This window comes from Myotis daubentonii, chromosome 9 (assembly GCF_963259705.1).
Source record: "Myotis daubentonii chromosome 9, mMyoDau2.1, whole genome shotgun sequence".
Lineage (NCBI taxonomy): Eukaryota > Metazoa > Chordata > Mammalia > Chiroptera > Vespertilionidae > Myotis > Myotis daubentonii.
Window position 1 is genome coordinate 2862691 of NC_081848.1, and position 20187 is coordinate 2882877.

General features: G+C 62.6%; 2 protein-coding genes across 8 annotated transcripts in view; one reads left to right on the forward strand and one right to left on the reverse strand.

Annotated features, from left to right (window-relative positions):
• Positions 1–7115, forward strand: part of BCL9L (BCL9 like) — a 29669-nt gene extending 22554 nt beyond the window's left edge. For 5 of the 7 annotated variants that reach the window (XM_059707675.1, XM_059707674.1, XM_059707672.1 and 2 more), the window contains 4 exons: positions 294–378; positions 475–2764; positions 3157–3435; positions 3814–5183. In XM_059707675.1, coding sequence (XP_059563658.1) covers positions 294–378; positions 475–2764; positions 3157–3435; positions 3814–4904 — 3745 coding nt within the window. In that variant the 3' untranslated portion in view covers positions 4905–5183. Of the gene's footprint in view, positions 1–293; positions 379–474; positions 2765–3156; positions 3436–3813; positions 5736–5834 lie in introns of those variants that run through there. The other 2 variants (XM_059707669.1, XM_059707671.1) reach the window with 2 other exon arrangements.
• A 1278-nt stretch (positions 7116–8393) lies between these two features.
• CXCR5 (C-X-C motif chemokine receptor 5) lies at positions 8394–19352 on the reverse strand. The gene is made up of 2 exons (XM_059707745.1): positions 19191–19352; positions 8394–9778 (listed from the first exon to the last, which is right to left on the reverse strand). The coding sequence occupies exons 1-2, from the start codon at positions 19248–19250 to the stop codon at positions 8717–8719; spliced, it is 1122 nt and encodes a 373-aa protein (XP_059563728.1). The 5' UTR covers positions 19251–19352; the 3' UTR covers positions 8394–8716.
• Positions 19353–20187: the final 835 nt, after the last annotated feature.

A 20187-nucleotide genomic window follows, 5' to 3' on the forward strand; every position in this document is an offset into this window, starting at 1 on the left:
TTGGGTTGGGTTAGGTTGGGTTGGTTGGGTTGGGTTAAGTTGGGTTGGGTCAGGTTGGTTGGGGTGGGTTGGGTCAGGTTGAGTTGGGTTAGGTTGGATTGGTTGGGTTGGTTGGGTTGGGTTGGTTGGGTTGGTTGGGTTGGGTTAAGTTGGGTTGGGTCAGGTTGGTTGGGGTGGGTTGGGTCGGGTTGGTTGGGTCAGGTTGGGTTGGGTTGGGCCCAGTTGGGTTGGGGTGGTGAAGGTGAGGGGCCCTTCTGCCTCCTCTCTGAGCTGTTGTGTCGAACCCCGTGCAGGGCTGCGGAGGCTGTGCTGCAGGGCCGGGCCGACTCCATCCTGGCCTACCACCAGCAGAACGTGCCCCGGGCCAAGCTTGACCAGGTGGGTGTAGTGCTGGCTGGCCTGGGGCCTCCACTAGCAGCCACCTGGGCCGGTGCGCCCTGCCCTGTCTCACGCTCTGCCTCTGTCCTCTTGCAGGCCCCCAAAGCGCTCTCCACCCCAGAGCCGCTCCCCCTGAGCACACCGTCTGCAGGCACCCCACAGTCCCAGCCACCTCAACTGCCACCACCGCCCCCAGCCCCTGGCAGTGCCCCCCCTGCTCTGCCTTCTGAGGGGCCTCCTGAGGACACTAATCAGGACCTGACACCCAACTCAGTGGGAGCTGCCAGCACAGGTGGTGGGACTGGGGGTACCCACCCAAACACCCCTACAGCTGCTACCAACAACAACCCGCTGCCTCCAGGAGGAGACCCCAGCGGCGCCCCTGGCCCTGCCCTCCTTGGGGAGGCCGCCCCCCCAGGAAGCGGGCAGCGCAGCCTGATGGGCTCGGAGGGGCTGTCCAAGGAGCAGCTGGAGCACCGGGAGCGCTCCCTGCAGACTCTGCGGGATATTGAACGGCTGCTGCTCCGCAGTGGGGAGACCGAGCCTTTCCTCAAGGGGCCCCCGGGAGGCGCAGGTGAGGTCGGACCACCAGCACCAGCCCCTCCCGCGCCCCCGCAGCCCCCCACTGCCCCTCCTGGCGGGCTGAAGAAGTACGAGGAGCCCTTGCAGTCCATGATTTCGCAGACACAGAGCTTAGGGGGCCCCCCACTGGAGCATGAGGTGCCTGGGCACCCCCCAGGCGGGGACATGGGACAGCAGATGAACATGATGATGCAGAGGCTGGGCCAAGACAGCCTGACGCCCGAGCAGGTGGCCTGGCGCAAGCTGCAGGAGGAGTACTACGAGGAGAAGCGGCGGAAGGAGGAGCAGATCGGGCTCCACGGGGGCCGCCCGCTGCAGGACATGATGGGCATGGGCGCGGTGATGGTGAGGGGGCCGCCGCCTCCCTACCACAGCAAGCCTGGGGACCAGTGGCCGCCCGGGATGGGCTCCCAGCTGCGGGGGCCCATGGATGTCCAAGATCCCATGCAGCTCCGGGGCGGACCTCCCTTTCCCGGCCCCCGTTTCCCAGGCAACCAGATGCAACGGGTGCCTGGGTTTGGGGGCATGCAGGGCATGCCCATGGAGGTGCCTATGAATGCCATGCAGAGGCCTGTGAGGCCGGGCATGGGCTGGACCGAAGACTTACCCCCCATGGGGGGGCCCAGCAATTTTGCTCAGAACCCCGTGCCCTACCCAGGTGGGCAGAGTGAAGCAGAGCGATTCATGACCCCCCGGGTTCGTGAGGAGCTGCTGCGGCACCAGCTGCTAGAGAAGCGGTCCCTGGGTATGCAGCGCCCCATGGGCATGGCCGGCGGCGGCGGCATGGGGCAGGGCGTGGAGATGGAGCGGATGATGCAGGCGCACCGGCAGATGGACCCAGCCATGTTCCCCGGGCAGATGGCGGGCGGTGAGAGCCTGGCGGGCACTCCCATGGGCATGGACTTTGGCGGAGGCCGGGGCCTTCTAAGCCCCCCGATGGGGCAGTCCGGGCTGAGGGAGGTGGACCCCCCCTTGGGGCCAGGCAACCTCAACATGAACATGAACGTGAACATGAACATGAACATGAACCTGAATGTGCAGATGACCCCGCAGCAGCAGATGCTGATGGCGCAGAAGATGCGAGGCCCTGGGGACATGCTGGGTCCGCAGGGCCTCAGCCCCGAGGACGTGGCCCGCGTGCGGGCTCAGAGCAGCAGCGGCCTAGTGGGCGGCCCGCAGAAGATGCTGATGCCCTCGCAGTTCCCCGGCCAGGGCCAGCAGGGCTTCTCCGGAGGCCAGGGGCCCTACCAGGCCCTGCCACCGGACATGGGCAGCACCCAGGACATGTTCAGCCCCGACCAGAACTCCATGCCCATGAGCAATGTGGGGACCACTCGGCTCAGCCACATGCCTCTGCCCCCTGCATCCAACCCTCCGGGGTCTGTGCACGCAGCCCCGAGCCGGGGGCTGGGCCGACGCCCTTCAGACCTCACCATCAGTATTAACCAGATGGGCTCACCGGGCATGGGGCACCTGAAGTCGCCCACACTTAGCCAGGTGCACTCCCCGCTGGTCACCTCGCCCACTGCCAACCTGAAGTCACCCCAGACTCCCTCACAGATGGTGCCCTTGCCTTCTGCCAACCCGCCGGGACCTCTCAAGTCGCCCCAGGTCCTGGGCTCCTCGCTCAGTGCCCGCTCGCCCACGGGCTCTCCCAGCAGGCTCAAGTCTCCCTCCATGGCGGTGCCTTCTCCGGGCTGGGTCGCCTCGCCCAAGACAGCCATGCCCAGCCCTGGGGTCCCCCCGAACAAACAGCCGCCTCTCAGCATGAACTCATCCTCCACCCTGGGCAGTATGGAGCAGGGTGAGTCAGCATGCGGGTGTGTGGGCACTGGGCTCAGGCGCGGGGCATCTCCAGGTGGGCTCGTGCGGGGCAGGTGATGGAGGAGGCCCCTGGACAGAGGTGGGAGGCTCTGCTGGGCTTTCCCAGGAGCACATGCTAATCTCTAGGCATTTTGAGGGGTCACACTTGGGATCTCCCACCGCCTGGGCCCCCAAGGCTGTAGGAGCTGCTTGGAGAAGGGTGGGCTGCAGTGACAATAGTGGGAGGGCCTGTGTGTAGTGGACACCCGGATGGAGGTGTGCCTGGAGGACCTGGGGGAGGTGTGGGGGTGACCTCTCCTGCACCCCCAGTATGAACAGCCAGGTTCCTCTCCCCCCACCCCCGTCACCCTGCTCTGTCTCCCGCTTCTGTAGGTGCCCTCCCGCCCGGCGGTCCCCGGAGCAGCTCCTCCGCGCCTCCCGCCAACCCCACCGGCGGCCTCATGAACCCCAGCCTGCCGTTCGCTTCCTCCCCAGATCCCTCGCCGTCCCAGAACCCGCTGTCGCTGATGATGTCCCAGATGTCCAAGTACGCCATGCCCAGCTCCACGCCGCTCTACCACAACGCCATCAAGACCATCGCCACCTCGGACGACGAGCTGCTGCCCGACCGGCCCCTGCTGCCCCCGCCACCACCGCAGGGCTCCGGGCCAGGTGCGGGGCTAGGAAAGGGCCCAGGGGGAGAGCGGATGTGGGCCCTGGGGGCGAGGAGAGCGGGCACGGCGCGCAGTCACCCCTGTGGGCGTGCTGGCTGTGACGTGCGCCCCCACGGCCCTTGGCGTAGGGGCGATGTCCGGGCCGCCATTCCCTCTCGCACAGTCATTTGGGGAAACTAAGCCCAGGCCACTCAGGGGTCTGTCCAGCACCCAGAGGTGTGTCCGTGGCAACCTGGGCCGGACCTGGATCTCTCGGCTTCTCACCTTCATGCCTCTCGCCCCTTTCCTTGTAGCCGGGGCAGGCCGATGTGGGGTCCTCCCCCCTGGCACCAGCTGGTACCCGGGGTTCCTCATCCCTTTTTCTCTTTCCCCACAGGGATCGGCGCTAACCAGTCCAACCCGATGCACCTGAGCTCAGCTGCTGCCCAGAGCCCCATGGGCGTGACCCTGCCAGGCCAGCAGCCCCTGTCTCACGAGCCCCAGCCTGCCATGCTCCCCTCCCCCACCCCTCTGGGTTCCAACATTCCACTGCACCCCAATGCTCAGGGGACAGGGGGGCCTCCTCAGAACTCAATGATGATGGCTCCAGGGGGCCCAGACTCCCTGAATGCTCCCTGTGGCCCTGTGCCCAGCTCCTCCCAGATGATGCCCTTCCCCCCACGGCTACAGCAGCCCCATGGCGGCGGTGCCATCCCCAGTGGGGGTGGGGGGCCGGGCCTACAGCAGCACTACCCCTCGGGCATGCCCCTGCCCCCCGAGGACCTGCCCGGCCAGCCACCTGGCCCCATGCCCCCCCAGCAGCACCTGATGGGCAAAGGCATGGCTGGGCGCATGGGCGACGCGTACCCGCCGGGTGTGCTCCCAGGGGTGGCATCCGTCCTGAACGACCCCGAGCTGAGCGAGGTGATCCGGCCCACCCCGACGGGGATCCCCGAGTTCGACTTGTCCAGGATCATCCCCTCGGAGAAGCCAAGCAGCACCCTCCAGTACTTCCCCAAGAGCGAGAACCAGCCCCCCAAGGCCCAGCCCCCCAATCTGCATCTCATGAACCTGCAGAACATGATGGCGGAGCAAACCCCCTCACGGGCCCCCAACCTCCCAGGCCAGCAGGGTGTCCAGCGGGGGCTCAACATGCCCATGTGCCACCCCGGACAGATGTCCTTGCTGGGCAGGACAGGTATGCCCCCGCAGCAGGGCATGGTGCCCCACGGTCTGCACCAGGGGGTCATGTCCCCGCCGCAAGGCCTCATGACCCAGCAGAATTTCATGCTGATGAAGCAGCGGGGCGTGGGGGGCGAGGTCTACAGCCAGCCCCCCCACATGCTCTCCCCGCAGGGCTCCCTCATGGGCCCCCCGCCCCAGCAGAACCTCATGGTGTCCCACCCTCTGCGGCAGCGCAGTGTGTCTCTGGACAGCCAGATGGGCTACCTCCCCGGCCCGGGCGGCATGGCCAACCTGCCCTTCTAGCACTCCCTGCCTGGGCCGGGCAGTACTGCAAATAGTGTCACCTGAAAAGTGTCTTCCCTCCAGTGTTGGGGTGACCTGGGGTCCAGGGTGGGTTGGAGGGTGGGAGGGGCTTGTGTGGGGAATGGCATTTGTGGCAACCAGACGTGCTGGCAGCTGAGTGGGATGGCAGTGGGAGGGCTCTGGGTAGGGAGTTGTTCCATTGTGGCCATCAGACCACCCCACCCCACCCCCAAGTCTTTGGAGCCTGTTTCCCCTGTGTCTCTGCACCCCTCATTCAGCTCTGTGTTCCGAGTCCTGTACGGAGTCCTTGGAGGGGAGAGGAAGAGGAGGTGACATGTCCCTTCTCCATCCCCCTTCCCACCACTCTCTCCAGGGCTCCAGCCTTGCTGCTCCTGGTTCTGCTCTTTTCCTGCCTCATCTCCTCTCTCTGCTGCTGTGGCTGACCCCCTCACCCGCCCCCCCCCCCCCCCCCCGCAGGTGGCCGGCCAGGTGGGCGGGGCTGCCGCTGGCGCATAGAGAGCTGTGTTTTGTCCTGGTCTGTGTGCGCCTTAGTCCTGTGCTTTGATAGAAGTCACCCAAAAGAGGGATGAAAGAAGCTCTTCCCCTCTTTCAGATTACTGCCCCAGGGCCTGCAGCCTGACACACCTGTCCACGGCTCACAGCATCTCTGGGTCCCTAGAGGGTGCCATTCTGGTCCCCCCAAATGGGGAAATGACAGAGAGCCCACACCTGATGCATAGCCCACACCGGACAGAAAGCCCCCCACACCTGACAGAAAGCCCCCCACACCTGACATAGCCCCCCACACCTGACAGAAAGCCCCCCACACCTGTCATAGCCCCGCACACCTGACATAGCCCCCCACACCTGACAGCCCCCCAGACCTGTCATAGCCCCACATACCTGACAGAAAGCCCCCACATTGGATAGATGGCCCACACCTGAACTGAGGTCAGACCACCTGGCTTTTCCCTGGTGAGCCCAGCAGGGCTGAGACCTGTGGAACAGCAGGCTGCTGAGTGATTCAGGAGCGCGTGCGTGCGTGCGTGCGTGTGAGTGTGTGTGAGTGACGCGCCCCTGGCTTCCGGTTGTGGATGGCTGATGTCCCCCTAGCTACATCTTAGCCAGAACTTGAAGTCCTGGGTCCCCAGGCTGAGGGGAGGGAAGAGAAAAGGCAGAGGCTGTGTGGAGCCGTGAGGAACAGTGGGGGGCCCAGGGGGCCCTGTGCCTGCAGCAATGGCTCTGGGCCAGGTCACCCCTGGGCCCCCAGTCTCCAGAGGCTGCCACCTAATTCTATCACCGAAGAAGGGAGGGTGTGGCCGAGCCTGTCCCTCCCGGCCTCTGCGAGCAGAGGGGCGTCCTGCTGGCCTGTCTGCCTGCTGCCCACGCACTGGCAAAGCCCCTCTGCCCAGGGCCCGGGCTGTGCCCACCCAGGCGCAGTCACTGCCTCCCCCTCCGAGCTCCCCCCACCTCAGTCGAGCTGAAGCCATACACACTGGGTGCTGTGCACCCCCCCCCCCCCCCCCAGACACACACACCCAGGAGTAAAACTTGTGAAACTTCCCTTCCTGATGTGGGGCAGGCCGCTCCCCGGCCTCCAGGGCCACGTCTAGACAAGGTGTCCTCTGCCAGGGCCTGGCCCCACCTCGGCAGTGGTCACACAGGGACTCCCCCACTTCTCCGTCTGGTGCTGTGCTCAGTCCACTGTCAGCCCGACCCAGCGCTTCCTCGCGGCTGGCTGCAGGCTCCTGCCTCCCCGGCCCAGGATCCAGGACCCAGGCCTCAGGCCTCTGTGTCCAGGAGCCACTGCCACCCTCCAGCCAGGCGCCCTGCCTGCGCTGCCTGCACTGGGCCTGTATCCCTGAGACCTCACCCCCACCCCAAACTCTCAAACTGACTCAGTGTTGCCTGCCCAGAGGGGAGGGACGGACTGCAAGGCCTGACACCCTCCTCTTCCCACCTGCTGTCAGAGTAGCTTTTCCAGGTGAACTCCACAGGCCAGCCTCCTCCATCCAAGGCCATCCCCAGCCATTTTGTACCATTATATAAATATATATAAATATAAATATATAAATACAATATGTGAAGACATCCTTTGGGTTTTTATTTTGAAACAATGTTTAGGCTTGTTCCGGGGGTCTCTGTGCTGCCTGTACTGTATTGACCTGTTTTATAGGTGCCTTTTTATTAAAAAGAAAATGCAAAACCTGAGCTCTTGCCTCTGCTTCCATGTCTGGCTCCGCTGACCAGCTTGCGGTTGGATGCCGGGAGACAAAAGCTCTGTCCCCGCGTGGGGGCCTCGTCGGGAATGTGGCCGGTTGGCCTGCGGGGGAGTGGGCAGCTCAGATGTGCCCTGGCGGGAGCAGGGGCCTGGCTCTCCCACTCCAGTCGGACCGCAGGCTGGGGGCAGGGGCGGCAGGTGGGCCGGTGGGCGAGCAAGCAGTGCGAGAGCCACTCCCCTTCCCTCTGACCCTCTGAGGAGCAGCCTCCGGGGCTGGGCCGCTGCCCGGGCCTGTGCCGGCCTGGCCTCCGGGGCTGGGGAGTTGGGGGCCTGTGCCGGCCTGGCCTCCGGGGCTGGGGAGTTGGGGGCCTGTGCCGGCCTGGCCTCCGGGGCTGGGGAGTTGGGGGCCTGTGCCGGCCTGGCCTCCGGGGCTGGGGAGTTGGGGGCCTGTGCCGGCCTGGCCTCCGGGGCTGGGGAGTTGGGGGCCTGTGCCAGCCTGGCCTCCGGGGCTGGGGAGTTGGGGGCCTGTGCCGGCCTGGCCTCCGGGGCTGGGGAGTTGGGGGCCTGTGCCGGCCTGGCCTCCGGGGCAGGGCCGCTGCCCGGGCCTGTGCCGGCCTGGCCTCCGGGGCTGGGGAGTTGGGGGCCTGTGCCGGCCTGGCCTCCGGGGGCTGGGGAGTTGGGGGCCTGTGCCGGCCTGGCCTCCGGGGCAGGGCCGCTGCCCGGGCCTGTGCCGGCCTGGCCTCCGGGGCTGGGGAGTTGGCTCCAGAGGCTTCTCCCTGGCTTTCCCCTCAGGTCTGCGTATTGTCCTGACCTTCCTGCTGTGGGGGGACCCTCCTGGCTGAGGCACTTCCCGAGGGGCAGGGAGCCTCCGCCTGCCTCCTGCCTCAGCGCCCAGGCCCACCCCTGGGCAGAGGAGGGGGCGGCTTTGGTGTAGTAGAACGTCCCTCCTTGCGGTGGGGGCAGGAGAAGCCCCCCCCCTGCTCCTTTCTCCTGGCTCGGCCTGAGTTCCCTGGGGCACTGGCTGCTCCGAGGTGCATGCGCCTGCCCTCCCGGGGCCCAGGGACACGGAGCTGGCCCAGGACAGTGTGGTCAGAGCCGGGGACAGCTGCCGGGGTTGAATCGGTCTGAGCTTCCTGCGAGCAGGAGGGGTCCGTGTGTCCGAGGCTGAATCAGGCTGAGGCCACACCTGCCTTTCCTCAGCCTCCACCTCCAACCCGCAGCTCAGCGTTGCCTTCGGGGCGGGAGGCGGCCGGAGCCGGGCCGGTGGCCTGTGAGACGTGCATTCTGGGGGTTGATGGCTTTCCACTTTGGTGAAGACAAAAGCAAACCTGTTTCTCGAGGTTTGGGTGGTTCAGATGAGGAAGGCGGGCGGGGCCCTCTCAGCCCGGGTGACTCAGGTGGGCACAGTGCCTTTTGGGCCCTGGACCCAGCCCAGCCCCGGGGGAGGAGAGCCGCAGGGATGTCCCGGAGGCAGCCTCGGCCGCCTCTCTGGCCAGGCGAGCTCTTGGGATCCCATTCCTGCGAAAGGGATGCCCCTTTCCAGAGTCAGGGTGCCCCTCAAGAAAGTCAAAGCAGAAAGGGGGGCTGGGACCTAGAAGGTGGTGAGGGAGGTGGCGTTCTCCGACTCGGAGAGGCTGCTCTTGCGCCAGGCGGGGAGGAACTGGCAGAGGGAGGCGGGCCCCGCGCAGCCCAGCTTGGCCAGCACCCGCGACAGGTCGCTGCGGAACTTGACCCCTGCGAACGTGTAGAGCACGGGGTTGAGGCAGCAGTGGGCCAGGCCCAGGAACTCGCCCACGGTGATGGCCACGGACAGGTAGCCGCGCAGCGCGCAGCTGCCGCCCACGGCCCGCAGCCGGGACAGGGTGTCCAGGAAGATGGCCACGTGGTAGGGCGACCAGCAGAGGAAGAAGACGCTGGTCACCAGGATGGCCACCCTGACCGCCTTCTGGCGCTGCGGGCGCCGCGGGGCCTGGCACAGCCTGCGCACCACCCCCGCGTAGCACCAGCCCATCACCAGCACGGGCAGCAGGAAGCCGCCGAAGTGGTAGAGGAAGCGGGCGGTGAACCAGGCGCGGGCCTCGGCGCGGCTCTCCTGGGAGAAGGTGCAGAGCGGCAGCGAGGTGTTGCGCGAGGGCTGGCTGACCTTGGCGAAGAGCAGCTCGGGCAGGGCCAGGAGGCAGCCCGCCAGCCAGACGGCGGCGCAGGTGGCGTGGACGGAGAGGCGGCGGCGGTGGCGGTAGGCGTGGACGGCGAGCACGATGGCCAGGTAGCGGTCCACGGCCACGCAGGCCAGCAGCAGGCTGCTGCAGTAGAAGTTGACCTTGTGCAGCGCGATCACGGCCTTGCAGGGGATGGCGCCCAGGACCCAGCCCACCGAGCCCTCGGCCACGGCGAAGGGCAGGATGAGCACCAGCAGCAGGTCGGCCGCCGCCAGGTGGAACAGGAAGGTCTCGGTGGAGCTGCGCGTGTGCCGGTGCCGCTCCAGGACCGCCAGCACCAGGATGTTGCCCGTCAGCCCAAGGAGGAAGACCAGGCCGTAGGCCACGGGCATGAACACGGCCTTGAAGGAGGTCAGGAGGGGCCCCTCGGCCGCCGAGCAGACGTGGTTTTCCACGGGGGCGGTCTCCGTGCTGTCGCTGTAGTTTCCTAGTTCCTTGGGTCGCAGGAGTGAGGAGACAGGAAGGCAGAGAACTGAGGACCCGCCTTGCTCCCTGGAGAGGGGCCCCGACTCCCCACAGATTGTCCTGATCCCCAACGGACTGCTCTTGCCTGCACTCCCTGGTGTCCCACTGACCACACCCCAACTTCCCTCGGTGTCCTTGACCACATTGCTCTGAGCGCCTTTTCCCACTTCAGTTTTCATCTGTAAAAGAGGCCGATTGGCCCGGCTGCTGTGGCTCAGGGGTTGAGCATCAACCTATGAACCAGGAGGTCACAGTTCAATTCCCAGTCAGGGCACATGCCCGGGTTGTGGGCTTGATCCCCAGGAGGGGGCGTGCGGGAGGCCGCCGATCCATGATTCTCTCTCATCATTGATGTTTCTCTCTCTCTCTCTCTCCCTTCCTCTCTGAAATAAAAAATATATTTTAAAAATAAATAAAAGGGACTGATAGCTCAGGGGAGTGATGGAGATGGAAGGACACACAGGTGTGGCATGCTGCACGGCCTCTGACGGGCTGTGCCTCGAAAGCTACGCCTGTCTGTGTCCCCACGTGTGCAGGTGCAGCTCAGGGCTGGAATCCAGACTCCAGAGTGGGAATGGCTCCAGCGGGGCCAGAGCTGTCTGTTCCATTCGTAAAGCCTAGAGTCCCCCCCAGCGACGGTGCTGCCGAGGGCTGCTGGCCCCTCTTGATGTGCCCTCTCTTCCCGTCTGCCTTCAGTGTCCTTGAAGCTGCAGTAACAGCCTCCATTTCCATTCATCTAACAACAGGCTCAGGCAGGCGATGTTCCTAGTTTACCACGGCATCTCGCTCAAGATCAGTCGTTTGAACCACTTGACCTAACTCCAGAGCCAGCGCCGCCACCACCAGGGGCAGGGCCTGGGCTGCCCTGCCGGACACTCCCATCGCTAGAGCTCCTGCTCGCTCTCTGCTCCCCTGGCAGCCTCAGAAGCAAGAGGAAGGGAGGGAGACCAGGCCAGGGGGCAGGAGGGAGGAGCCTGTTCCCAGGGAAGGGGGTGTGCCCACTCTGTCCTTGCTCCCCTGCCCCAGCTTCCTCCTCCTCCTCCTCCTCCTCTTCCTCCCCCCCCCCCCCGCCCCTCCCCGGCACTCAGGTTGCTTACCCAGCTAACCGCAAAGGAAGAGGGGGGGGGTTGGCTGTGCCTTTTCATACCTTTCACTCACAGCTGGCCCCCCTGCACCTGCTCCACCTCCCTCCCGCCTCTCCCCTCACCAGACCTCTCTCTATGGCATTTTCAAAACCAACGATAACCAGTGAGTGTCGGTTACAAAAGACACTGCCTGTCATCAAGGATCCCAGGGAGGGAGAGGCTGGGAGAGGTCCTGGCAGCCTGGCTCTGGGGTCCCGTGCTGCCCTCCTTCTGGAGAGTGAGGTCCTGCACAGCCAGGCGTCTGCAGCGCCCCAGGAGTCCCAGTTCCCGTCCCCCAGGGTCCCCGGGGCAGGTGACTCTGGAGAAGTGGGTGAGGGGATACCTTCGTACCATGGCAGACCCTCTGCCCCCCATCCCTCTGCCATCCCCTCCATCCCACCGACACCCTAATGCTGGGGACCAGTGTCCCTCTGTGGGCCTTCACTCTGCCTGGCTCCTACACAGAGGAGGGATTTTCCAACCCCAAATCCCCATCGCACCAGATCCTGCTTATTCCTGGTTTACCTATAAATGGTGGTTTTTTAATTTTTCTTTTCTTCCCAATTTCACACTGAATAGCAAAACCAATGATGAGGAAAGTCATGTTTGTGAGAAAGTGCCTCAAGATCGAGTAAGCCTTGGACCCAGAGAGCATGACGCTGAGCAAAACAAGTCAGTCAGAGAGAGAGACAAGCATCACAGGGTCTCACTCATGTGGGCTCTAATGAGCAACATGAACTGATGACCAAGAGTAGACCCAGAGGCACAGCCGCATCGCTCAGAGGGAGGCCGGGAGGGTGGGCGAGGGGGAAAGAGATCAACCAATGACATCATATGTGTATATGCATCAGACACAGGCACTTGGGGGTGCGGGGGGGAGAGATGAATGCGGGGGAAAAGGGGACATATGTAATACTTTCAACAATAAAGGTTTTAAAAGAAGATTGGAGTAAGCCGCCGTCATGCATTCACACATGGGATGCAATGTGGGGCTCAGGAAGAAGTGGGGTTCACCTCCCAGTTCTCTCAGGGAAAGAGAGCCAGCCCTCTTGCTACACTGCCACACCATGCGGGCACTCCCGCAGCGGTCCGGGACTTCTGCGGGGAGGGTGGGCGGCGGCAGCCTCCAGCCCCACCCCGTCCTTTACACCAGGCTCCTCCACTAAGGTGGTGTTTCCCACTAAGGCTTTTGTTTAAGAAAATGGTTCTATTTTCATTTGGAAACCCTGGAATTGCAGGGTGAGGTCTAAATGCCTCCAAAGGGCCTTTAACGCTCAACAAAATACACCTTCCTCTGACCTTTGAAACCTCACACTTCATTTTATGGCTTTGGCCTGCTGCCCGGACACCCAGCACATCCTGGTCTCCAACACTTGGCCCCACGCTTCCCTTGGCTGAGCAGTCCTTCCTGACAGCCCGATGCCTGGGCCGTCAAGTCAAGGCCTGCTCCAGCGCCTCCTCCGTCCCTCCCGGCTCTTCCTTTGGCTGCACATCTTCCCTTCTTATAGGACGCGCGCCTTTGCCACAGGACCAGGGCGGGCACCTGCGTGGCCAGCTCTTTTATTTTTATTTTTTAATGATTTCAGAGAGGAAGGGAGAGGGAGAGAGAGAAACATCAATGATGAGAGAGAATCATTGATCGGCTGCCTCCTGCACGCCCCACACTGGGGATCGAGCCCGCAACCCGGACATGTGCCCTGACCAGGAATCAAACGTGACCTCCTGGCTCATAGGTCAACGCTCAACCGCTGAGCCACGCGGGCCGGGCGGCGGGCGAGTTCTTGGAGGCAGGCCCCTGTAGCCCCCTCAGGAGGCGCAGTTCACTCTCCGGGGCCGTGCAGCAGGTGTGTCCGGAGCAGCTCTGAGAACAGTGCCCCAGAGCAGGCTGGGCCCTTTATCCTGGGACTTAGAAAAGTCTCTCTGTGTCCCAGGGGACATTCGGACACTGCTTGTCACCCTCTGCAGCTCTTGCTTCCTCCAATACCCTGCAGAGTCTAGACCAGGGGTGGGCAAACTTTTTGACTCGAGGGCCACAGTGGGTTCTTAAACTGGACCGGAGGGCCGGAACAAAAGCATGGATGGAGTGTTTGTGTGAACTAATATAAATTCAAAGTAAACATCATTACATAAAAGGGTACGGTCTTTTTTTTTCCTTCGTTTTATTCATTTCAAACGGGCCGGATCCGGCCTGCGGGCCGTAGTTTGCCCACGGCTGGTCTAGAGCATGCCTCAGGTTCTCTCTCCACATTACAAGCAATTTCCAATGTCGTTACTGAACACAACCATTTGACTCATCCTGGAATCCACGCACCGCAATGCAGTTCAGAGGCAGAAGAGAGGCAGAGCTGGGGATAGCCCATGGGGCTGGGCTTGGCCTGCACCGGCTGTGCTGGGAGCTCAGCGTCCCTGGCCCAGGGGAGAGCTTGGGTACAGCCACCCGTCTGGCCAGAAGCCCTTTCTGAGAAGCACTTCAGTCCGCCCTCTCGAAAGTGTCCTGGTGGATTCATTTGTTTTCACTTTAAGCCCGCACAGTGGGATGGCCTGGGACCCCAAGGCCCCTCTCCCAGGAACCCAGATTGTGATGCAGGTTGCGGGGAGGGTCTGTATCTCCTTTCTGGCCGGGAGGGATTTGCTTGGCGAAGCGCTCGGGCAGGAGGGGACAGAAGGACACTGTTCTGCGGGCGCTGGGGGTTGGCGGCACATCTTGGCAGGAGCATCAAACAGCCCATCAAACAGCTGGTTTGAGGGCTTGGGAGTGGCAGGTGAGGAAGCTGGTCTAGAAACCACTTCCCATACCCGGGGATCAGGCACTCCATCCTTCCTCAAACCCAGCAAGGCTGGCTCTGGCCTGGTAGGCGGTGAAGAATCAGGAATTCTGAATACCAGGAGGAGTGGGATGCAGAAGGGTGCTCTCCAAGACTTACACCCAGAAGCAGCACATGCCGGCAATTGGCCCAGCAGTAACCCATCCTCTCCTCTTCTACATTCTCATGCGTGCACACTATTCATGCACGCACACTCTCATGCATGCACACACACACTCTCATGCATGCACACCACGCATGCACGCACACCACTCATGCATGAAGCACTCTCATGCGTGCACATACTCTCATGCACACACACTCTAATGCATGTACAACTCTCCTGCACGCACACACACTATGGCGCAGCATGCACCCTGTATAGGTACAGATGTGCCTAGGTGGGGCCACAGTAGCCCGGGTGTAGGTCGGTACGGACCGCCTTACACATTGGCCAGGGACCCAGGCCCCAAGGAAGGCAAGCGCACATGCGGCCGAGGACTCTGAAGCAGGCGGGCAGAGGCCAGGCTGCCCCAGGGACAGGCCTGGACCCGCTCCTCTCACATTCTCCGCCCTGGCGTGGGCGGCGGGTTGGGGGACGCTCCAGGACAAGGCAGAGTCCTCTCCACGCTGGACTGGGAGCACACACCGACCAGATGGAACTGATAGGAAAGAAGAGAGCGCTAGACTCAGGCCTCAGCTGGGCAGGGACAAGCTCGGGGAGACCTGGCTCAGTGACAGTACCTGAGAAGAGGACCTGAGAGTTTGCTGACTGAGAGTGTAAGTGAGTCAGGGGGTGACACGGCTACCGGAAGTGCTACTGTGACCTCACTCTAGGCAGGGGTGGGGAACGTCCGGCCGGCATGCAAGGCCCACAGAATCTTCTGGTCTGGCCCTGCCACAGTGTTAGGGGTGAGTTAACTGAGTATTTGACCAAATAGAGCAGGCTAATTTTTAAGTCGATAATTTTTTTAAAAAATCGATTTAAGAGAGGGAGGAAGTGGGAGAGAGATAGAAACATCAATGATGAGAGAGAATCATCCACCGGCTGCCTCCTGCAGGCCTCACACTGGGGATCGAGCCCACAACCTGGGCATGTGCCCTGACCAGGAATCGAACTGTGACCTCCTGGTTCATAGGTCGAAGCTCAACCACTGAGCCACGCTGGCCGGGCTAAGTTGATAATTTTGTGGGAATGAGGTTGTAAATACCCACGTGGCCCCAGCAGAACAAAGGCCCTGCCCTGCCCTCGGGGAACAGAAGCCTGCAGGTGGCGTCCAGCCCCAGCCCATGTTTGGTCCGGACACGAGTGGGCAGCTGGCAGTGGGGGGGCATTCTCATCGGGGGTGAAGAGGAGACGTGAGTCTGGGCGAACTGTCTTCTTCGAGGACTGACAAGAGCCCGCGGGCGAGAGGGCAAGCTGGGCTGTGGTGTGAGGCTCAGAGGGCCGACCAGGAGGACCGGGCAGAGGCTGGGGTCAGGGGCTCCAGGCGGAGGACAAAGAACCTTTTAACAGGCAGAACTGTCCGACATCGGGGGTTCTTGGGAGGAAGAGGGAGTTGAGCCCCGTGTGTGGGAAGGGATTCCTACTCCAGAAAGAAGGCTTTGCCCTGCCCTCCAGCGGCCTTTGCTCCCAGCTCCTAGCTGCGGGGATCCCCTGGCTGCCACCCCGCCCCCCCAGGGCGGAGCTGGGTCTCAGCCTGACCTTCATGTGGCTCGGACCTGAGTGGGAGCTGTTTTGTTTTCTCACTGGTCTGTCCTGCAGCCAATGAATGCCCCAGCCTGACTCTGCTTCTCAGCCCCAAGTTGGGGGCAAGGAGCCGAGCCGGACGCCCCGGGCAGAGCAGCTACACACAGGTGTAGACCACGGCTGACTACAGGGAGCGCACATGTGCCTCTGTGCATGTTCCCGTCTGGATAGCCCAGCCGAGAGGCGGGAGCTGTGAGTGGAGTCAGCCAGTGTGTCTCTCTCATTCTACCCTTGAGGAGGGGCTGGAGTCCGGAAGAATGGGCCTGGGCTGAGGGTGAGACAGAGCTCTGTATCCCTCACCACACTCTTCCTTTGAATATATTTTTATTGATTTCAGAGAGGAAGGGAGAGGGAGAGAGAGATAGAAACACCAATGATGAGAATCATTAATTGGCTGCCTTCTGCACACCTGCTACTGGGGATCGAGTCTGCAACCCCGGCATGTGCCCTGGACCAGAATCGAACCTGGGACCCTTCAGTTCCCAGGCTGACGCTCTACCCACTGAGCAACACTGGCCAGGGCCCCCACTCTTCCTTTGGAGGGTCGGACTCCCCAAAAGAATACCTGGGTCACTGGCTTGCCCTTTGCCAAGCTTCTCCTCTCCTCGTGGCCCCCCGCCACCCCCCCCCCTTCAGGAGCGAGTCCACAGGCTTACGGGGCTCGGCTCTTAGGAACAGGTATGGCTCTGGCTGTGGTTCTGAGGGGAGACTTTAGACTATCCCTACTTCCGCACTGAGTCTTTAGGTTTAGGGGTCCCCTTGGGCGCCCCACACCAATTTTCACTTTGGAGACAGAGCCACGCAGCCAGAGGGGCAGGTTGGTGCCTCCTGGGTGTGCACAGCAGCCTCTTGAGGCCTCGGGCTGGGTCAGGACTGATCGCTCCGAGAGGACACTCACCGGGCCTGGGGCCTGATTCTCAGTACGAACGCCCCTTTGCAGGCCGTTGCTCTAGAGTGGACCAGACTCGAGGCGGCGAGAGTTCCTAAGGGGGCTGCGGTCTGTGCCAGAGCCCGGATGCCCCCAGTGCTGACCCTCCCCGGGCTGGCTCTGGTCTCCCTCATCTCCAACTCCTCCAGTCACACCCAGGGGGCCTCCTCCACTGAGGCTCTTCTGGGGCTTTGGAGCTCATTGCAGGGGCTCCTTCCTCCCCCCAAGATAAAGCTCAGAGACGCTCGCGCCGGCTGGGGTCCTTGTCGCACCTCCGGGGTGAGATGAGAGGAGATGGCATGTGGACGGGCTCTGCAGCCTGTGCCGCTCTGATCACACTGGAGCCAGAGTTTATGGGGCTGTCCCTGGCGAGGGGCCAGGGGTCAGGGGTCAGGAGCTGGGGATGGGCGAGCTTCTCCCTGCTCTGTAGTCGCTACCCCCTGGGTGGATGCAGGGTGGGGCCGGAGGTGCCGTTGAGGATGCCCTCCCCCGCCTGTAGGTGGCCCAGCTCCTGGTTCTGTCATGAGGAGGCGCCCGCTCTCAGATCCAGGTGCCTGTGGACCAGGCTTTGCTAGTCTGCCCTTCCCAGCAGGACAGGTCTTGGCACGCCCACGCCGGCCGGCTCCTCAGCCCTGGCACTTGGGCTTCTGGCTGTGTTCCCTTTGGAGCCTCCCCTCGCGGGAGTTCGCAGCCAGCTTCAGAGGGTGGCCTGTAAGCTGCTGGCCTGCCGCTTAGGTGTCCAGAGGGGAAAGGACAGAGGGTGACCACAGGCTCGGGGCTGACCGCCTCGAGCCCCAGGCCTTCCTCAGCCCTGGAGCATGGAGACCAGGGCTCTGGGACCGGGAGCATGTGATGGGGGCAAGGCCGGGGGTGGGGTGGGCAGGAGGCAGCAGGCATTGAAGCTGGACTAACACATAGAGAAACAGTGAGCTAAGACCTTCGATAAATCGCAAACCAATCCATACTTATTGAGAAGCGACTTCGTGCAAGATCCTTCTACTCTGCTACCGAGGGTCTCGTACAGGGACAGTCAGAAAGGCCGTCAGCGGGGTGGGGTCCGTGCGTCGGGGGCCACAGCCCGGAGGCGCGCCCAGGAGCTAGGGAAGGTGACGCCAGGCGCTGGGAGCTGGTTGCAGACGAGCCGCCCTAGATGGGCCCTGACTGAGTCACTGGGTCACTGGGACATCTGGCCTGAGACCACTCGTTTGAAGTGCGACACGAAGCAGTCCCCAGGCGCCTGCCCGGGCTGTGGGTCCTCGGTGGATGGGACCTGCCCCGTCTCCCTGCCCCCAGCCACCACCTGTCTAGTAGGTCACGCAGTGGAGCGAGGCGAGCAGTTAGGGGAAATCGTGAGGGTTCTCAGAAGCCGGGACCAGCCAGGCCTGTCACAGGTTCCTGATAGCCAACTGGGTCAGGGCTGGTGGTCAGCTCGAAGCTGGGAGCAGAGGAAGACACCCAGTAACCTACTCAGGGGGCCGGGGCGGTCAGGGCTGTGGGGGTTTAGCCTGATTCAGGGCATTGCCCGGACTCTGTGCTCCAGCTCACGACCAGCTTCGTGGGCAGGAGGCCCGGGCACCCACGCAGGGCCCTGCGCTAAGCCCTGCGCCTGCCAGGTGCTCAGCTGTCGTGAAACGTTGAATAATGTTTGAAGAAGAGGCCGTTTCCTTTTCACGGGGTCTGATTAGACTGATGGTTCTGGCTCGACTGTTGTCCGGGGCTGAGGCCAGACGGCAGGCAGCGAGCCCTTCCCTCAGCTTCTCTCCCACGCCCTATCTCACGCCCACGTCCCGGGACCCAGGCGGGCGAGAGGCAGACCTTTCCAGCAAGTCTGAGGACAGGGTGGATGAGCTACAATATGGACTCCAGCCAGGGGAGCTGGAGGGTGAGGTGAAGGTGAGGAGAAAGGGTTTGGTTCCTTCATAGTCCAGCCCAGAAGTGCCATTGGCCGTGGGGGAGGGGAGAAAAGACCACAAAGAAGTTTCCAGAAGATCCCTAAGGCAGTCCTCTGCTGCCGGCCAGCAGGAGTCCTGGGGTCTCTGGTTAGATGCTCCACACACACATTCTCTGGGATCCAGTGACCACCCAGCCCGAGGACCCACTCGCTTCACGGGAGAGGCTGGGGTGGGGCAGAGTGAGGCCGGGACCTGTCCTCAGCCCCCCAGGCACCGGAGCGCGGGGGCCCGGCCTGCGGGGAGGCCGCACCGTGTTCTAAGACATTTCTGGGATGAACGGAGTCCTCTCACCAACTGGGACCCCTGCCCCGACTCCGGCCCCCGGGCGCTCTCTCGTGCTGACCACCTGGCTCAGACCTGTCCCGCTGAGCCGCTGAGCCGTGAGGATGGTCTGAGAGCGTCTGGGAGTCATTTGTCTTTTCCCGGCCAGACCGCAAGCCAGTGTGGGGCTGAGGCCAAGTCCTCAGCAGAACGAGTGCCCCTGATAGAACTGTCCAGCAAGAGGCGAGCAAGTGCCAGCCCCCTGAGATTAAGGACCCTCCAGAGTCCTTCCCAGCCTGAGCCCTACATCAGCCCTGAGAGGCAGGGAGAGCAGGCAGGCCACGGACTGGCCCCAGGCCACAGAGCTGAACCCCCACCTCCGCTCCGGCTAAAGGGCGTCTAGGTAAGGCACCGGCTCTGCTCATCTGCTCCGTCATGGGACGGGCCCATGGGTCTGTCTAAACTCTGTCCTTGCAGAGGGGGAGGGGACTCCACAGCCGGGGCTCTTCCAGGGGCCCTGGGCACAACATATTTAGAATTCCAGCCATTTGTCCCTACTCACCAGGTCCTCCAGGTTGTAGTTGATGATGAAGTCCATGTCCAGGGTTAAGGGGTAGTTCATGGCTGTAGCTGTTTGTCCCCAAACTGGCCACTCGTGGTCTGATGCTGAGAAACTCCCAGGCGGCACCTATAGGAAGGTGGCAGCCGACAGGTGCAAATTTAAGCAAATGAGCCGTGCGCAGTCGCCCCGGGCCGGGCTGCGTAGGGCCCGCTGCCTGCCTCACAGCTCATCACTTTTTTTCCACTGGGTCTTTCTGTGTGTGTGTGTGTGTGTGTGTGTGTGCCCGTGTGTTTTTTTAAGAGAGGGAAAATCCCCGCAGCCTTTGTGCTAGTCAAGCATTTCAGCTTCTTTCCTGGCAATCGCTGTCTCATTCGGGGCGTGTGACTCGTTGAAAGGCTGCCCCGCACTTCTCCCTGGACCTCCACCAGCTCCCACCAGGGAGTGTACCTTGTAATGAAAACCACACCAGCTCGTGGGGCAACGAGGGAAACTCCACAGAGACAGGGAACAGGAAAGCCCTCCCAGGACCACTCCTCCAAGCCATGGCCCAACCTGCGTCTTCTCGCCACCAGGAAGCCCGATCACCCAGGGCGCCTGGGACTGAAAGTCCCTTGTCCTGGGAAAGCCCTAAGTCCTAGGCAAACTGGGACCCTGGCCCACCCTACTTGCCACCATCCTTTTGTCGAGGCGGAGAGAAAACCCATTCCGTCTTTATTTTTTTAAAAATATATTTTTATTGATTCCAGAGAGGAAGGGAGAGGGAGAGAGAGAGAGAGAAACATCAATGATGAGGGAGAATCATTGATCAGCTGCCTACTGCATGGCCCCTACTGGCGATCGAGCCCACAACCCGAGCATGTGCCCTTGGCTGGAATTGAACCCAGCACCTTTCAGTCTGCAGGCCGACGCTCTATCCACTGAGCCAAACCCTCTTTAGCTCAAGTTTAGAAGAAATAGGTGAGACATTTTCAAAGGGAACAACACCAAAATATTAGTA

What these genes read in the sequence shown, in the direction of transcription:
- CXCR5 (XM_059707745.1), bottom strand. Translation starts at nt 19,250, where the DNA reads ATGAACTACCCCTTAACCCTGGACATGGACTTCATCATCAACTACAAC. An exon ending in ACTACAACCTGGAGGACCTG is followed by an intron (nt 9,779 to 19,190) that starts GTGAGTAGGGAC and finishes CTGCGACCCAAG; the next exon opens with GAACTAGGAAACTACAGCGA.